This window comes from Pituophis catenifer, unplaced genomic scaffold, assembly GCF_029215685.1.
Source record: "Pituophis catenifer annectens isolate HBS135680 unplaced genomic scaffold, rPitCat1.0.hap2 SCAF_1, whole genome shotgun sequence".
Lineage (NCBI taxonomy): Eukaryota > Metazoa > Chordata > Lepidosauria > Squamata > Colubridae > Pituophis > Pituophis catenifer.
The window spans coordinates 51,816,882-51,837,466 of NW_027256881.1; the positions used below are offsets into that span (position 1 = coordinate 51,816,882).

A 20,585-nucleotide genomic window follows, 5' to 3' on the forward strand; every position below is an offset into this window, starting at 1 on the left:
ATCATTAGCCCCTTTAAAACTCTCCAATCCATACATGAAGCAGACTCACACCCACCATGAAGAGGTAGCACGGCCACGAACACGAAGCCAAACAACAGCAACACAGCTCACCAGCTCAAATCCCTCTGGTACTCAGACTAACCAGAGCACAACCAAGCCTCCACCTAAACAGAACACACACCCAGCCAATCAGAGCACAGCCAACCCCCCCATCCAATCAGAGCACAGCCAAACCCCCAACCAATCAGAACACACCTCCACCCAATCAGAACACAGCCAAGCTCCCACCCAATCAGTTCACACCCCCACTGGCAGTTAAAAGGAAGAAACAGCTGCGATTACACACATTGCTCCTAGAAGCACAAAGCCGAAGACACCAGCCTGAAGATGATGAATGAGACTTCGTCGAAACATTGCCAAGAAACCTCCAATTTTACGTGGGAGAAAACCCGAATAACCAAAGACCTACATATATATATATATATATATATATATATATATATATATATATATATATATATATATATATATATATATATATATATATATATTCATTTTCTTACTTTTTCATAGGTTTCATGTGTGTTTTTCTTTTAGCCAGGTTTTTCCTACGTAACCAAGATTTTTCTACAGCCCTAGCTCAGTGGAGTCACATCCACTCGATTCTGGGCTTTTTTTTTTTTTTTGTATCATGAGCTGTGAGTGTGGCTTACTGATGATGGCTAACGAGCCAGAAATAGATCTATATAAGTCTCTCACTAGGCAGCATAGAGCAGCATCAGGCCTGCTGGCTGCCAGAAGGAAAAAAAAAAAGCCCAGAATCGAGTGGATGTGACTCCACTGAGCTAGGGCTGTAGAAAAATCTTGGTTACGTAGGAAAAACCTGGCTAAAAGAAAAACACACATAAAACCTACGAAAAAGTAAGAAAATAGATATTGTACCTTTACAGGGAGGATACATGAGATGTGGGTGTGGCTTGCTGATGATGGCTAACGAGCCAGAAATAGATCTATATAAGTGTCTCACTAGGGAGCATAGCGCAGCATCGGGCCTGCTGGCTGCCAGAAGGGAAAAAAAAAAAAAAAAGCCCAGAATCGAGTGGATGTGACTCCACTGAGCTAGGGCTGTAGAAAAATCTTGGTTACGTAGGAAAAACCTGGCTAAAAGAAAAACACACATAAAACCTACGAAAAAGTAAGAAAATAGATATTGTACCTTTACAGGGAGGATACATGAGATGTGGGTGTGGCTTGCTGATGATGGCTAACAAGCCAGAAATAGATCTATATAAGTGTCTCACTAGGGAGCATAGCGCAGCATCGGGCCTGCTGGCTGCCAGAAGGAAAAAAAAAAAAAAAGCCCAGAATCGAGTGGATGTGACTCCACTGAGCTAGGGCTGTAGAAAAATCTTGGTTACGTAGGAAAAACCTGGCTAAAAGAAAAACATAATATATATTCATATATATATATATATATGATATTTATTCTATAATCTTTTAATTCTCTATTTCATTTCTAGCCTAATTTTTAGAGTATAATTTTGGAATCTTGGTACCATTAATTTTATGTATGTAACCTTATATTTTATTATTAGAGATAGCATAATAAAGATTAAAAAGCAATTCTGTCTAATGCCATTCATGGTCACCTAATTGCTCTTAGTAAACTAAGTTAAAACTCTGCAAATTCTTTCTAAATTTTAAATATCAGTCTCTGAGCTTTGATTCACTGGTTATGTGCTATCAAATTATTTCCAATTCCTAGTGACCACTTAGATATATTTTTTCCACGACAATCAATCCTAACCTGATCTTTCAGCACTTCCAATGGTAAAATCATTGCAATTGAGTTCATCCTTCATGCTACAGTTCTTCTTCTTCTCTTAGCTCTTCTTTCTTAGCAGTTCTTCTTCTTCTCTTCTCTTGAGCCTTTTCTAGAGAACTAGATCTTTGCATAAGTAGGATAATTTGAACCTGATCATTTGTGCTTCAAGTGAGAACTCTGGGTTGATTTGTTTGATAATCCATTGTTTGTTTTCTTGGCTATCTATATTTTCATGAGTCTTCTCCAACATCAAAGTTCAAACGTAACTTCCTATCCTGCTTCAAAGTCCATCCAACATTTTCTTTCATAGTGTTACAGAGAAATTAATTTTAATTTATTTATTTCCTACCTTCATTATTTTTACAAATAACTCAAGGTGGTAAACATATCCAACACATCTTCCTCCTATTTTCTAAACAACAACAATCCTGTGAGGTGAATTGGGCTGACCAACCCAAAATCACCCAGTCGGTTTTCATGGCTAAGGTGAGACTTGAATTTACAGTCTCCTGCTTTCTAGCCTCTGCCTTAACCACTAGACTGGTCAGCCATGGAATACTGGAGCTTTCATTGTTGAAGATATGGAAATGGTGGCTAGCTTCTGCATAGCTGCTCAACAAGTGCTAGTCTGTGACATTGTCAACTCGGAATTGAACCTGGCTGAAGCCATCTTGTGCTGCTTCACAGTTGCCACACACTATGGAGGGAGAATGAGGGGGAAATAACTAGACCAGCTCATAGACAAAATAAAGAGTGCTCCCGTGGGAGCCAAGGTCACCGAACAGGTGGCAGTTGGAGGAGGAACAGAAATGATTGAGGAAGCCCGCCACCTGCTTTGATTGGACAATGTGACCTGTGAAACCTGGGGAGGGAAGCTTTTGCTCTTTTAACTACATGGTAACCATGGGAAACTTTTAGAGTTGGTTTTCACTAGCTGTGCCAGTATGATGTGTCCAATAAATATGTTCTCTGGGGAACATTCATGCCTTGGAGTTCTGATTTCTTTGGATGCGTTACTCAGAACATTGACAGGCATATTTCTTGTCTGCTTCTTTCTTTACTGTTGACAGTTGACTCTAAAAGGCAGAAGCTATCCACCACTTCCTTATCTTCACTATTACTTATAAGGTTGATTTTTGTAGCTATTGACCTTAGTATGATATCTTTATATTTAATTTAGTCCTGTTTTCGTACTGTGAGATGTTTTAGGATTTCCATTTTTTTTTGAGCATATGACATGATCAACACAATCATTCTCAATAATCAATAAATTTCTCTTTGGCTTTCTTGATTATCTACCATGCATCAACAATAATGTTTCACGTTCTGCAGCCTTTTTAAAAGGCAGATCGAACATCTGACATCTTCTTTTCCATGTAAGGTTCAAGACTACATTGATGATCCAAAGGATTATTTTGCTAGTGTGTAAAATTAAGGATATTGTACAATGCTTTGCACGCTGTTAAGTTAGGTTTCCTTTGGGTGGGGGGGGGTATTGGAATGTAGATTAACCTCTTCCAAACAGCCATCCAGATTTGTTGGCATAGCTTGGTTAGAGTCTTTACTGATTTTTCTCCTGCTACTTTTAGTTCTACAGATGGTTTTCCTTGTATTCGTTTATTTTACTGCGTAAATTTAATAATGCTGCATATAAGTAATGAACTGGGATACTTTTAATTATCATATTTAGAAATATTTGTCTCTGCAGAAGCCTGATATATGTATATCATATATATGAATTAATATGGTACATCCATTCGAAGTATGTGTATCATCCTGTTGGATAAAAATATATATGCTATATTGCATATACAAATAATTAAATTGTCAGATGTAAATGCCTTATTCTCTAATGTGTAAATAATGTATATATGGAACATCAGGGGTTAACTTATTCTTTGGACTTTAATGTATTCATAATTTACCACTCCCATTCCTGGCTCCACCCCTTGTATATAAAAGGAGCCATCCTCCCCATTTTCCTTGCTTCTATCTTGAATATTCAGTGAATATAGAATGCCTATTATGATTAAAGAGAGATATATTTAAATCTCTAACTTCTATTATCTTTATTGAGTCTGATCCTGAAAATATTGCAACAAGCTGGTAGCAGAGGATGGTTAATTGACTCAATAAGTAATTAAAAATGTCCAAGAAAGATAGGCCCAACACCAGGGCCTACAGCAAAGAAATAGAAACTGATCAAGAGATGATCAACGAATCCACTAATGCGATTTCGAGAGAATCCGAAGAATACACCACTGAAGAAGAAGAACTGATGAGTGAAAACAACGACCAGGAAGAAATTGAGATAGAAAATAACGAACTCAGGTCAGAGATATTAAAGATACTAAAAAGCCAAAAGAATGATGAAAGCCTCATCGCGGACCTCCAGGAGATGCTGAGGAACAGCGGAGCAGCGAGAGAGAAAAACGTCATTAAAGAAAAACCCAAAGATCAAAAAACTGTGAGTGAAATGACTACTGAGAAAATAGTTGTAAAAAAGAAAAGATGTGACCTCGCGCGAAATTTTGAACGGCAGCCATCTTGGTTTCAACGAACTTCAAAAGAGAGTGAAGCAGAGCCAATCAAAACGCCCAGTTCAAAATTTCTGGCGCGAAAAACGCTATCAGACGAAGAAAGTGAAAAAGAAGTCTCAAACTCTTCAGATGAACCAAAATCAGAAAGTGAAGACGATTTAACAAAGTCTCAAGTAAAGTCAGCAATGAAAACGCTTTTTGCTGCTTTTGGGCCAAGATTGAAAATCTCAAAGACATCAACGAAGAAGCAAGAAATCAATTCGACAACTCAAGACCTGCACGCTCCCATCCTGACTTCGAAAACGACGACACCCGAGCCCAGAGAGCCATGCCGATTCCGTCCTACACCGCAGACAGAATCGAGTGCCAGCGCACACAAGAGAAAGAGAAGAACCGTCGCCATCACCAAAGCCCCAAAAACCGAGCCAGAGACCGACTCATCTGAAGAGGAGCGGATCGAGAGAGCTGAAATGGAGAGAACCTTCCACAACGGCGCCAAAGAAGAAATGAGCAACGCGCATGTGCAAAACTACGTAGACGGCCCCGAAAGACTTGAACTGGCCAGAGAACCGCGCAGACTCGTTACAAGCATCCCAATGCCGTTCTGTAATTTCCTGCACTTGAGAGACCACGGACTGCCTCAGGTTGTAAGTAATGGACAAAATAATGTGGGGAACTTACCCAGTGACTTCCCAAAACTTAGAGTTGATGGCATTAATTTACAAGAGTGGTACCAACAGCTTCAGGTTATTTTTATGAAAGAAAATTTACTATTCTTTATAACTAGTCCTCCAAGAAGACCTTGGACTTTAAAAATAGACTGTTTACATCATAGAGCATTTTTCATAATAATTTCTAGCGTGTCTCCTGCAATGTATCATAGCATCAAACCAAACCTAACTGTATCAGAAATAATTCAATGCATGTTTAATCTATTTCACAGCGATAGCGTAGCCACAACCACAAGAATGTCTAAGGATTTCTTTTCTTCTAGAGTGAAACCAGGGGTTTCTATAAGTGAACATTTGATAAATCTAAACAAAATAAGAGCTGAGCTGCAATTGAGGGGGGAAGTGATTTCAGATCAAACTATGAAAAGTGTTATTATCAATTCACTTGATCCATCATGGGATAGCTTTATGTCACACTTAGATACCATTAATTTGGGATATTTATCAATAGAAAGTCTATCTAACAAATTGATAGCAGAAGACAATTCAAGAAAAAATCGTTCCAGTAACCAAACAGAACACAAATCTTTTAGGAAAGTAGTCTTTCAAGATAAATATAATGAGGCCTTTAGATGCCACAATTGTGGATCCAGGGAACACAGTAGAAGAGACTGTCCCAAAGTCCCAAGGGAGAGACATAGGCCAGAATATAGGAGCAAATACAATTACAGACAATCTTCCACAGATAGACACAAATATAGAAGTCCACCAAACTACAGAGAAAGTAGAGGGGGTAGAGAAAATTCAAAAGAGAGAAAATCTGGGTCACTAAATGGGCTAAATAAACAAGACAGCACCAAAACACAACAAGATGAGAACAATAATTGGCTTATTGATTCTGGTGCAACAAATCACACCACTAACAACAAAAGTATATTATCTTCATTTACAGAAGATAAGTTTGTGATAAAGGTAGCTAATCAAGAAAAGGTTCAAGTATTAGGCAGAGGAAATGTGACCTTGCCTGGTTTAGGGAAAATAGAGGGGGTATTATTAATCCCAGAAATACCTCACAACATACTAAGTGCTATAAAACTAAGCAGAGAATCTGACATCAATATAGTTTTCTCAAAGGGGAAAGCAACTATAGAAAAGAACAAAACAAATGTAGGCACTGTGATGATAAAAGGGGGTCTACCCTATCTGATAACCAAAGAAAGATGGTTACATAACATTGATTCAAATATGGAAGATTGTATTGAAGCAGATGATGAAAATGTCAGTAACAGTGACAATGATGAATGTAAAATAACTCATGATAACAAAAATACACACAATGAGAAGAAACCAAAAATAGGTAAACCAATTCATGATGAGTGTGCTCACATCTTACATAGGAAGTTAGGACATGCAAGCTTTCCTGTAGTACAAAAAATGACTGAACACGCAGAAGGTGTAAAAATAAAAAATTGTGAAAATTATTTAGAATGCTCAGTATGTAAATCCACCAAACTAAAAACCAGTCCCAGACCAAAAAAATCTAACAGATCAACTAACAATATTTTTGATTTGGTACATATGGACTTAGTTGGTCCATTAACTCCATCAATTAACTATAGAAAACGTTACTTCCTAACAATAGTGGATGATTACAGTCGCTATGGTTTTGTTTACACATTAAAGCACAAGGATGAAACCTTTCAGAAATTTAAGGAATTCTACAAACGCATAGAAACACAACATAATATCAGAATAAAACAAATTATGACAGATAGGGGATGTGAATTCATGTCTAAAGAATTCTCCCAATGGTTAAAGGACAGAGGGATGCTACATTTCACGTCCAATCCATTTTCTGCATTTCAAAATGGGATTGCAGAGAGAAAGAACTCCACACTACAAACCATGATTAGATGCACATTAGAGGATGCTGGTTTAGGCAAACAATTTTGGTCAGAAGCCTTACATTATTCAAATTACACTCAAAATAGAACATGGTCCAGTATTGTGAATAAGACACCATATGAGGTGATGTACAATAGAAAACCTAAATTAGCACACATGCACATATTTGGAGTTACTGCAGACGTGCACATACCTAAACAATTGAGGAGAAAGGGAGAAAACGTATCCAGGAGATTAAGATTCATGGGATACGAAACTGGAACCAAAGGGTACAGATTCATCGATAATAATAACAAATTTATAGTATCCAGAACAGCTGTGTTTCATGAGCAGGCCAATTGGTCTAAGTTGCACCTTAATGAAATTTTTCCTAATAAAAGCAAAGATAATATATCTTACGAGGAAGGAACAACAGAAAATCAAAATATTAACAAAAGTAAGAACAAAACCAAAACTTGGACAAATAGTCAGCATAAAATAAAGACAGACACATTAACAAAAAAGGAAGCCAGATATTTGCATGACAACCATAGCAAACCTGAAAGAAATATTAGAAATAATAGAAACCAAATACCAAATAAATACAAAGATTATATTATGCATATGGATGGAGAACAAATAACACCTAATACATATGAGGAAGTATTGAAACTTCCCCGTGAAGAAAGAGAAAAATGGGAACTAGCTATGGAAAAAGAAATGAAAAGTTTACAAGGATTAAATGTATTCACACCTGCGATCGCACCTAAGGATAAAACAATTATAGGTACCAGGTGGATTTATAAAATTAAGAATTTAGAAGGAGGTAATACCTTATACAAGGCCAGACTAGTTGCACAAGGTTATGCACAAAAATATCCAGAAGACTATACTGACACATATTCACCCACAGTGAGAACAGAGAGTGTCAAAACAGCTCTTGTAGTAGCATCTGCACTCAATCTAGACGTGTTTCAATATGACATACAGACTGCATACTTACATGCGAAATTAGATAAGGAAATATATGTAAGAGCACCACACAGTCAATACACTAATAAAAACGAAATTTGGTTATTAAATAAGAGTCTGTACGGATTGAAGCAATCTGGCAAAAGATGGTACGATTGTTTGGTAAAAGTACTAAAGACCATGGATTTCAACGCCACCACTGCTGATAACTGTTTCTTTGTAAAAAAGAGTAATGATCATATTGAATTTGTATTAATTTATGTGGATGATATTTTATATATTGGAAAGCATAAAGAGAGCAGGGAAATCTTTGTAAATAAGTTAAACGAACACTTCTCATTGAAATCACTAGGTAGAGTGAATAAATACCTTGGTGTACAAATTAACAAAACAAAAAGGGGATTCAAACTTACTCAGAAAGATAAAATCATTGAACTCCTAAACAAATGTAACTTAAATAATGCCAAAACATGTGACACACCTATGCAAACTGATTTTCTTAGAAACAATGATGAATCTTCCCCTGAGTTTAAAGACAACACATTTTACAGATCAGTTATAGGTTCACTCCTTTATATATCTAATTGGACTAGGCCAGATATTGCATTACCTCTCAATTTATTGTCAAGATATGTTAGCAAACCAACCTTGTATCATTGGGAAGCTGTCAAAAGAATTTTAAGATATCTAAAAAGTACATTAGATTTTTGTTTAATATTGGAACCCAATAATGACAAAGAACCAAAAATTACTTGTTATGCTGATGCAGATTGGGCTGGTGATACATCATGCAGAAAGAGTACCTCTGGTTATGTTTTTCTATTGAACGATTGTCCAGTTTACTGGTATACTGGTAAACAAGAACTGGTAGCCACTTCTACCACAGAAGCGGAATATGTTTGCTTGTCTAAAGCTGCAAATAACCTTGTATGGTTCAATGATTTGATCACAGATGTTTGGAAGAAACCTACTTTACCATTTATTATGCATGAAGACAATAAAGCGGCCATTGAAATATCTAGATCCGATGCAATTGGACAAAGGTCCAGGCATATTGATATAAAATTTAAGCACGTGAGACAACTATCTCAAGACGGATTCATCAAAGCAATACATTGTGATACTTCTGAACAATTAGCTGACATATTAACAAAACCCTTACCTTCTAAACAACACAAATATTTAACTTCTAAATTATATGTATTATATTGTCCTGAATCTGAATGTAACTGGTGTTGTATAACGAACCGGCATTTAGAGGGGGATTTGTCAGATGTAAATGCCTTATTCTCTAATGTGTAAATAATGTATATATGGAACATCAGGGGTTAACTTATTCTTTGGACTTTAATGTATTCATAATTTACCACTCCCATTCCTGGCTCCACCCCTTGTATATAAAAGGAGCCATCCTCCCCATTTTCCTTGCTTCTATCTTGAATATTCAGTGAATATAGAATGCCTATTATGATTAAAGAGAGATATATTTAAATCTCTAACTTCTATTATCTTTATTGAGTCTGATCCTGAAAATATTGCAACATAAATGAAATCTTCAAATATATATATTGCTGAACATCTCTTTGTGTATTTTATTTATTTGCAGGACCCTGCTGATTTGGGATGGGAGCCTTATGTCAAAACATGGCTACAAGGCATTTCTGAAATAATACCAGAAAATAGTATTGAATATCTTGAAAGTTTGTTTCACTCAAGTATAAAGATAGGGTTAACTTTTCTAAATAAACATAAGAAAATGCAAGCATTTCCAGTACATCAGTTGGGGATAGTAATGAACATTTGCAGAATTATTGGTTCATTTATTCATGTAATGAAACTAAGTCAAGAATCACAAGATAGTAAGTAAACTTTAACAAAAGTTTATGGCATAATTTTGTATGAATTACCTTGAAATATGTTTGACTTTGAATTCTTAGAATTCTCAGTAATGGAGATGATAACTGGGGAAATGCTTGATATCCACACATCTTAGAAGTTTCCTCCAAGCAGGGGAAGAATGAACCAGAAACCATATTTGATAATTTAAATAAGAATAGTTGTCCCATTAGGAAAATCCACTGACTATAATTGATGTTAATGTAAGTTAACTTTAATTATTTATTTTATTCAAAAAAGTTAAAATACAAAACTTCAAAAAATGTTTTTATAAAAACGAAAACAAAACAAATAAGACGTTTAAAAAGTGCTTTAAAAAGGATACAAACACATATATACATATCATTAGCCCTGCTTGAATACTGATTATATATGTTGCAGCAATAGTTTCATACCCCTTGTGAAATAGGCCCAGACATTTTTAAACTTATAATTCTATTTGCAAATTATTGGCCTGTCATCTATCTACTATATTAATGACAAAATAGTTAACAGGTAGAACAACAACAAAAACAACAATAATAATAACAAAAGATAAGATTAAATTTTCAAAACCCTCTGCTAACAAACTATTATTCTATCTATCTCATAGAAAGTTTACCATGGGTTCTTATCTATCCCAAATCATTCAGATAGTTAGCTCTGATTCATTCTTGATCAAATATCCTCATTTGCTTCTTAATAACATCTTAATAATGTCAATTGTGGTATGGTTAAATATAATAAATCCATTCTCTAAAATCGATCTATCTTCCCAAAAGTCCAGACAAAATTGTTTTTCAGCTGAATGTAATAAATCCATTCCCTAATCTCCTTCACTCTTCTTAGAGGAAACCAATTTATCACTTATCCACTCAGTCAGTTATAAGTCTGTAAAATCCATATTTCTTTCAATCTTCCCCACTGAATCTGCCAGTTTCAAACCAAGTTCCTTTTGTAAATCTGGTGTAACTGCTGTTACGTGCATCTGGGCATTTTGTAGCCATTATTATTTTGTCAAACTGTTCAAAAATTTTTTTCAAAAAACTCTTCAAGGACCGAGATCTAAGACTGTTGAAGTGATACCCTTCAGAGTATCAGAGAAAATAAATAGAGAAGCAGTGAGAATATTTTTTTGAATATCTTGATCCAAAATTAAAAAAAAATAAGTTCCAAAGTTTTTGCAAATTAATAAAATGAAAAATCTCTGTAGTTAAAGTCTTATATTAATGTAAGTCAAGTCAAAGCACTTTCACTACAACATGCTGTGACTTGCTTATGGAGAAACAAGAATTATTCAAAACAGCAAAATAAATCAAAGGAAAGAGACAAAAAAAAAAACCCAGATAAAGTACAGCAGGGGATAAAATAAATCAGCATTTAACAAGCTTTTTAACTTAAAGATAAAAAGCAAACTTCAAAAAATGTAGGCAATATTAAAATAAACAATATGTCAAGAGGAAAAGATGGATGGATGCCTAACTTTCCAGCAGTCCCCAGTAGGAACTGCAGTCTTCAAGACTGAAACAGCTTTGACAGCAAAATCAACAGATCATGGGCAGGAGGGAAAAAAATCTTCCTACCATTCAGCAGTAATCTTGGGGGAGGGTTCCCAATGTTACTGAGCATTACAGTTTTTAAATGGATGTTTCATATCTCAACCATATTCAAATTCTATAGCTTTGTTCAATACAAGCTTCCAGAGTAATATTTTTTCCAGCTAACGACGATTATGAGGGGAATCACAAATGTAAATGACACTTCGAGGAACACCACAAGGGAAAAAAATTGATAACCCCTACTTTACATGGAAGAAGAAATTTTCAGAGCTAACACTTGAAAGGGATAGATAATAATAAATAATACACACATAACACATGTTAAAATTTATTCATTAACTTTCTTTAAATATAATTTGTGTATGGAGGAAGATGGAATTTCAAGGAGCCCAAGTAGCTAAAGTAATAGAGGAGGAAACAGGAAGTTTTCCTTTTGTGAAAGTTACTCCAATCACCTTAAGACTGAAACCAATTTAATCAACTTGCTCACATTTATGCATCTTTGCTTTGGTTATAGTAACTTGGAGATGGGATTCTACAGGATTTCCAGCAAAAAGCAGAATTATATTTTGTTACTATTCTCTTGTATGTTTTCTGTTACATGTTTCTTTAATATCTAATGCAAAATGTATTGTGTCAAAAATTGGTAAAAATAATCATATGTTAAGGGAGTATTTAACTGAATAGTTAATGTAATCTATCCTATGTAAGCAAATTGCATTGTCTAATGCAACTGAACTAATCCTGATATGTTAGGAAAATCACACACACACATATTGCATACAAATAATATTGAAACACTTTATACACTGAAGGTGTATCTACATGACTTATTTTCTAAATTATCAATGACATTTTGATGTTTCCCAATGATTACATTTTGAATTAGATTAGAATCAAAGTAAAATGTAGTCGCTCTAATCAAAATGTAAAATCAATTAGAGAGGATAGTATAATTGAATTGTACAATGTATTCAACTATTTCTTGAAAGAGTATAATTAGAATAATTATATTAAAGGTAAGAAAAGACGACAAAGCAGCACAGTGAGTTTTTCAACAGTAAACCAGATGGATTCTCCACAATTTTTACATTCATTCAGTTCATTCAGTGGAACAGTCCCATCAATAATGAAGAAAAGGTCAGTGAATTATGAGAACATGAACACTTATTCACATTCCTGTTGAAATAGGTTAATGGCTCTTCTAGCTCAGCATGGTGTATAATAGTGGTCAGCTACATGCATTCAGGAAGCTTGCAAATATGATGCTAGCATCTGATGTTTAAGAAATGCTGCCCATGATTTAGAAGATAGTAATCAACCATCAAGACCAAGACACACTGATCCTCCATGAATTTGCTTAGATTCTTTTCAACTATCTAAATCATTGACCAATTTGTTTGCAAATGTTTGAAATCTCTCTGCATCTAGTTTTAATGGCTAACACAATATTCTTATACAATGAAAGTGGGGTAAATAATTTCATGTATGATTTTCTACATCCTATTATCTTTTGCCTTACCTGCTTCCTCACCAGGCTAAAAACTCTAAATCCTATTCATGTATATTTTTAATCACTTGAGATTTTTCATTTGGTTTTTTTTGCACCCAGTTGAGGGTTTATTGGTTTTTTTAAAAACATAATGCTACTCTGCTCATTTCCTGCAAAAAACATAATACCAGTTAAGTAACCCAAATTACTTCATTAAAATCATAACTAAATATTAAACTATCATATCAGACCAAATAATAACACTAACAATAATTTATTAAACTTGTATGCCATCTAACTCTCAATGACTATGGGTAGCTCATAACAATCTAACAAAATTACGATAAAACTGGCAAACAATAAAAAATGGCAAGCAAATCTTTATACCTTAAGTCTACAAAATGATAAATACAGTGTCTTTTTTTAATGAAGATTTTGTTAATGTGTCACATTTTGTTAATGTGATTTTGTTAATGATTTATTAAACTTGTATACCATCTGGTTCTCAGTGGCTGTGGGCAACTCATAGCAAACAGATTACAATGAAATCAGTAAACCACAAAAGATGGCAAGCCGATAAAAGTGTGGGATCTCACTCTTCCTCACCAAAAGCCTATGTAAAAAGCCAGTTCATTCATAAATAATAAAATATTCAGGTCCTTAAAAAATTAACTTTCAAAAGTATAAATATAGTATCCTTTTTGAGGTTTAGCAACAAGTTTGTATTAAGATAATTTCTTTTATTCATTAATTTCAGGGGCGGTGAGATATGGTTTTGGGAAAAGGAGCCTAATAAAATGCTTGTATTATTGGGGAAAATTTTCATATTTGCATTTACTTGGGCTGTTGGAGGAATTTTAAAACGAGAAGAAGAACATGAAGGTGAAACTCTCATTGATATAAACACTAGCCAAGATGAACTTGCACATGTAACATGTGACTTCAATTACCTTGTTCGTGAGTTATTTGACAAAAAACCACCTACTAGTAAGTTCTAAATTTCTACTGCTTTCACAATATAGTTATTGTATATATTCTAATTGCATTAATTGAATAAATATTTATATTAAGTAACAAATTAGTGGAACAGAAAAGGGCCAAACATATAATTTTATATTTCAATGAAGCTGAACTACATAGTTTGGGTTCCAAAATAATGCAGCTGAAAAATATATCTACTTATCTATAACTTCATGTGTATATAGGTATGTAAGTAGCATCTGTGTGACTGTAGATTTTGAATACAAAAGAGATTCCAATTGAATAAGCTAACTGAGAAAGAGAAGACATGCAGAACAATGGAAAAGTCGGATGTTTCATGTAAAAGGACCTGGGATTAGGGCAGGGGAAAAGCCTTGGAAGTTGCTGCTTGTCAGCAATGCATAGACTAATTTAGTTAAATTTGCATTATTGCAATATGAATACACATATGAGAAGTCAACCAATTAGCAACAGAACCATTAATATAAATGTAATTAGATTTTTTAAAAGAAAATGTTTGAAACATGCTTGTAGAGTTGTGAGTTTACTGTTGTGTCCTTTCTTTGTATGCTTTTAGCTTAAAAGAATGCTAATTTGAGGACACTTTTGCCTTTTTTCCCAGGCACATAGGCACAACAGACATGCTCTTAGATTCGTCTCCTGCTAGACTAGAGCAAGCTAGATGTTAAGCTTTGCCTATGTGTTTCCTAAATATAAATCTCCTATTTGTTGTAACATTATATAATTATATTGTGTTAATCCTTGCTCAGGTCAGATTCCTGCTCTCAGGAATGTTCACATGCACACAGTGAATGTTTCACCTCCAACAATCTGAAGGGGAGCTGTATTTGAGCTTGCTTGGAAATAAGTACAGCTGTTATTTATTTATTTATTTATTTTATTCGGCTTATATGCCGCCCTATCTTACAATGAACTCAGGGCGGCTCACAACAATAAAACACAAGCTACAATAAAAATAAAGACTAAAATCTAAAAAATTTAAAATTAACCCATTAAAACCTTTAAAACTCCATCATCAGACCAGATCAAGGGATTTGAAAAGCCAAGTTTTTAATTCCCGGCGGAAGGTGCGAAGGTGTTAGCAGGCTCTAAGATCCAGGTTTATTTGGTCCCACTCCCCCTGCTTTGAATCTACATACATTTAAGCCAGTGCAAGGAGTGGATAGGGTGGGGTTATATGACAGAAACATATCTGCTATATACTTTATAGAAAATATGCACTATTCACCCATTAATTTTACACTATTTATGTAATAAAACACGTCTTTCACTTTTTGCTTTCAGATATTCAGATGCCATCTGGAGATAAAACTGTTTTTGATTATTTTGTGGATTTACAAACAGGAGAATTTGAACCATGGGGACATTTAGTTCCTAGCACACAATTTCTTATCCAGAAAGGTGAATATAGTTGCAACTGCTTCATGTTATTAAATTATTTTGAAAGTCCTGGAAAGCATTTAATAGGTTTAGAGTTTAGAAACACACACATTTCTGAGAGATGAGGTGAGACACTCAGTGTTTGGAAGGAGAACAATGCTAATATATCAGAGATAAATTCAATGCTAAATGCTGAAGCCTAACTCTAGAAATTAAAGCATAATACTGTATGATTGAGAATAGACACCTAGACATACAAGTAAATGTTGAGCCACTAAGAGCTGAATATGTCATTGTCATCATGTGTAAAAAGAACCTGTGATGCATGTCTTTTCTGTTCATATACAGCCATTATGATTTCAACAAACATAAGTTCCACACAAAGTTCAATATTACCTAATTCTAACTAGTAAATTTTTACCAGGATTTATATAATTTCTCCATCTGCTTCTATTTATCTGTACTTTCAATCATCTCTTTTTTCCTGCTTGTTCAGTGACTTGAAGGTTAAAAGGCAATATGAAAAGACAATTTTTTTTCTGGTAATGTTGAATGTCATAGTCTCATCTATTTATCTATTTTTTTCATCTGGCCATGATTTACAATATTTTAACAATTTTTGATATTTTAAAATAATTATTGTAATCTTTTAAACTTCAGAGACATCAGATCTTTCCGATTCTGATAATAACATGTTAGAAAATCAAGAAAAGAAAATGGAGGCCTCTGCATTTATTCCTAATATTGATACAATTCGTCACAGCTTCCTAGCAAGTCTTCTTTTATTGTCAAAACATCCAGTACTGATTATAGGTAAATTCATATTTAAATATTGAAAAACAAAATAGACTCTTATCTTGTACAAATACTTGCAATTAATTGTTGGATTACTTTGGTATAATATTTTCATTCTATTATTTGAAAGCCCAGTCATAAAAATAACTATAGAACTCTTGTGGAAATAAGTTAAAATCCTATGCTTGTTTACTGAAATTTTTAAATAAATCTAAAAACTGTAAAACATAGTACTTTGCATTGTCTAAGAATAGTTGGAATTTAATTGTTATTTTCAACACATGGAAAGTTAAGATTGGAAAAAAAAAACCCTATCTAAAAACCCTATGACAGATTTGACCTATGGAATCCAAGAGTTGTAAGCATATAACATAGTTATGAGTCATTTAATCCAGTCACTTTAATTCCATTTATTTACAAGTTATATTTATACCTTCTAGATTTTTTGGGAAACTTTCCTCCTCCCAGTAAGTGACAGGGGCTTGAATTGCTCCTCTTGATATTGTCAAGAGAATTGTTATATAATTCTCATGCAGAATATAGTTATCAGATTATCAGGTGATTTAGGAAGATAGAATCCTTTTTTTAAAATATAGTGTACAATGTATTATGAAAAAATCAACACAAGTTGAACCAATATCTATCCTTGTTTGAAATCTGACTGATAATAATAATTTTAATTTTTAGCTTTAATTTTTAACAATTTAATTATTTAAAATATAATTTCATTATTTTAAAACACTATTATTATTATTATTATTATTATTATTATTATTATTATTATTATTATTAGTTTTAATATTGTAAGAACTTTATTTAATTAAAGGGTACCTTGCATAAAGTTTACGTGCCATAATGAGCAAACTAATAATGCAACAAGTTGCTGGATCAATTTGCTTACTTTTGGGCCTGTAATAGCATGTCCCTAGTCTTCCAGTATCTACATTACTCAATCTTTGGGGCAAAATGGCTACGTATATTTTAAATACTTCAGGAAATATCAAAACACCACTATTTGTTTCTCTCCTTTTCAGCTGCCTTTTTAGGTTTGTTATTCTTTCAATGGAGGTGACAAGGGTTAAACATTCTCTGTTGATATATAAAGTTCTAGCACAACCTGCTTTTAAATACTGCCATGCATTGTTCTTCCCAAACTACATGAGAAATAATACTATCTAATCTCCATCAGTTTATAAATTCTACTATTTTATAATCACATTTAGATGATTGGAAGTTTATGCCATTTTGCTTTTTCTAGGCCTTTTCTATCTCATGCAAGATCAACAATGGAATCTGGCTGAAACACTCACAGTTTATATTGCATAATAAATGTACAAAATATAGTGCATACATTTTGATCTTTTGCTCACTTGAAAATACATAATAAATTACAGTGTATACAGTATTAATTTCCCCATAATAATTCTTGTTAGAATAGTTTTCAATTAAGATAATTTTGGTGGGTTTTTTTGTCTGAAATTTATTTTCTTAATTACAAATTATAAATTAATTACAAATCCAGCTGAATGTTTTTATTCATTGGAATTACAAATTTTATAATTTCTTCATCTCCTTCATTATAACTATAGAAGCCTGATAGTCTCTTCTATAATTTTTAGGCGATCCTGGCAGTGGAAAGACTACTATGATAGATAATATGCTTGGAAGACTCCAAAAAGATGGATTAAATATAAGGAAGAAAACAATATTAGGAGAGGTCTTTTACTACAACCAAACTAAAATAACAAGGTAACTGCTAAGAAATTTAGAGGGCAATTCAAGTTCTTTCTTGAATATATTGATCCTAAATATTTCAGCAATACCTGACTAGTATGTTAATGATAAAACAAAAGTGAGAATATATCTTTTCTTCCCAGTGGCATTTTTTAATTGAGTCTGATTTGGAGTCATGGTAGAGGACTGGAAGACTTTTGAATCCTTTATATTTACATCTCCAGTCTCCATTTTTTTTCCTCCTTTTTTGATTTATGACTTCTCAATTCGCGGGAGGAGTCACTGGGCTTCTATAAAGCTAAATCACAGTCGACCATTCATGTCTGATGCGATTCAATGTCTTTTCTTTGAATAAAGTTGTTAATGTTGATGACTTATCTATATAAATAAATTAACAATAGTATAGTAATAATAGGTTTAGATATATACTGGAAAATTCTAGAAAGTAATAATTCCTACCAAATTTTTTTTTGATGATTTTGTGGGAGAACTGGCAATCTTGTGATTTCTTCATTCTGTGTTTATGTTTTACTGTCTAGCTTGATGAGGAACTACAGTATGCTAAAAACAGATCAATTTCGTAGCTCTTGGAAAATAACACATTCTTCAACCAAAGAATTACGTATGTCATTGATTTTAAAGAAAGAAGAAAATGTTTTAGGGTTAGATTTTCTTTTTTAAATGAGAATATGTTAAATTTTAAAGAAATAAGTTATTTAAAGTCCAGATTATGCCTAATGTTAAATACTAAAATCACATCCTTAATGAAAAAAGAACCCCCTAAAGAGATTAAGATTGGCCAAATTTAAAAGAAAATAAAAAAATGGTTCCATAAAATAGCTAAGAATTTTATTCCTTCGTCTTTATTTCATTTCTCTGTGCACATCTGGATTTTTTTTAGTACATATAGAAAGCATGTTGGTATCTTTCACTGTCAGTCTAATATACCAATTAATTTATAAGAATTATAAATTGACTCCATAAAGTTTTAAATGGTGTATATAAAATTAATAACATAATCCAGTAACAATATAGAAAGGGAAATCAATTTATGGCATATTCTTTTGAACCTTCTTACAAGTCTTTTAAAACATTGATATCAGTGGTGGGTTGCTCCCAGTTCGCACCGCATTGGGCAAACCGGTAGCGGCAGCGGTGCTTTTAAAAAGGTTTTAACCTAAAAAGGTTAAAAATTATGTAAAATTTTAACAATTTAATTTGTTAAAGTTTCAGCTCTCAGCTCAATAAGAGAGGATTCTGATATAGAAGAACCATCTTCAGGGCCTATCATCTGTAAATTACAATTAGGTGCCCATACAAGTGCATCTCAAACGAAGAGCTTGATCACCCAGAAATTAATACTGAAAAGTAAAGATGTCATGGGTGCTCCACAATCTAAACAAGTAAGAACTTTAATGAAAGCTTATTTGTAACTCACATATAATAATCAGTTTATTCAGTCTTCATTTCAAAGAAATTGATTTGATCCACAATTAGTCTAATGCAAGAAACAGAACATATTAACTTTTAAATTTTTCAAGAACTTCAGATGCTCATGGTCTCTAGAGGTCCAAATTAAAATATAAAGTAAAAATTTACATTTCAGAAAGTTGCCAAATCTCAGAAAATTTCTGAGATCTTGCAAAATCTAATGATTTTAGGAAACCTGAGCCATTTTAAAGAACATTCAATTTTTAAGTGTTCATTGCTCAAAAGGGTGCTGATCTAGAGTGCAATTTTTGGGATCCAGTTCCCACTGCCATTGGTAAATATTCAATTGATCTGGAGTAAAGGCGACTGTTTTCCTTTGTATTAAAAATTGAGCATGAATAGACCATAGGAAGAAGAGGATCTTTTAATCATGAGTGTTCTCATTCACTCAGGTTGATGATTACTACTCTTACTGGATAGGAGCCACTAAAACTTTAGAGGAAAAAAATGAATTAATTCCACTGCTACCATTTCTTTCTTTCTTTCTTTCTTTCTTTCTTTCTTTCTTTCTTTCTTTCTTTCTTTCTATCTATCTATCTATCTATCTATCTATCTATCTATCTATCTATCTATTTTTAGCAAATAAAACCCATAGCAAAACAACTCTCAAAGTGGTAAAATTCAACAATAAAATAGATATTTTTGAGTAATGCAATCCTGACAAAAAAATAATTGAATAAATGGAAGTTTGAGGTATTCGAGAGATGAACCATTCTCATCCTTAGTCACCACCGGTGGGGGTGGGGAGTGGGGGGTGAGAGAAAGGCTAAAATTATGACACTGGAATTTGTCAGCAAAATTTAGCAATGCAATTTGGACTCCTTTTAAAGTTGTGTTTTGAATGCATTGGTAGGAATTGTAGTGGGAGTACTCTGGCAATAGTATTGTTCTATTATCATTTTTAAATCCCTATACTGATAGTCTTCATTTAGCAACCACAATTGGAACTGACAATTCAGTCAACAAGTGAAACAGTCATTAAATTGAAATCGCAACTGTGCTTAAGATCTTACTTTAGTTCCTTTTCCTTTATAGAACTGCAAAGGTCATAAATGTGAGGATTAGTCATAAAGTTACTTTTTCATCACCGTTGCAACTGAGTATATTTGCTAAATGAGATAGTTGCTAAACAGGAATTACATGTAAAATAACTGAAAGCCACAAAAAAGTATCAAAGGTTTCAAATATCCTCCTTTACTGACACCATCAGAAAGCTTTTGGCTCTCAAGAAGCAAGTTGTGTTCTCCATCCTAGAACAAATTGTCTATCCCTGTGTTATACAGAAAGGAATGAGGAAGAAAACAGGAAAAGAGTTATACAAAATTAACAACATCCATCCCACCACCAAAAAACAAATTTTCGGAG

General features: G+C 33.5%; 1 protein-coding gene across 1 annotated transcript in view; it reads left to right on the top strand.

Annotated features, from left to right (window-relative positions):
- Positions 1-20,585, top strand: part of DNAH14 (dynein axonemal heavy chain 14) — a 238,523-nt gene that overhangs the window by 130,235 nt on the left and 87,703 nt on the right. The window contains exons 45-52 of the mRNA XM_070957448.1: positions 9,499-9,751; positions 12,346-12,466; positions 13,576-13,805; positions 15,105-15,221; positions 15,861-16,013; positions 17,615-17,744; positions 18,269-18,351; positions 18,957-19,132. Of these exons, the coding sequence (XP_070813549.1) occupies positions 9,499-9,751; positions 12,346-12,466; positions 13,576-13,805; positions 15,105-15,221; positions 15,861-16,013; positions 17,615-17,744; positions 18,269-18,351; positions 18,957-19,132 (1,263 nt within the window). The remainder of the gene's footprint in view (positions 1-9,498; positions 9,752-12,345; positions 12,467-13,575; positions 13,806-15,104; positions 15,222-15,860; positions 16,014-17,614; positions 17,745-18,268; positions 18,352-18,956; positions 19,133-20,585) is intronic.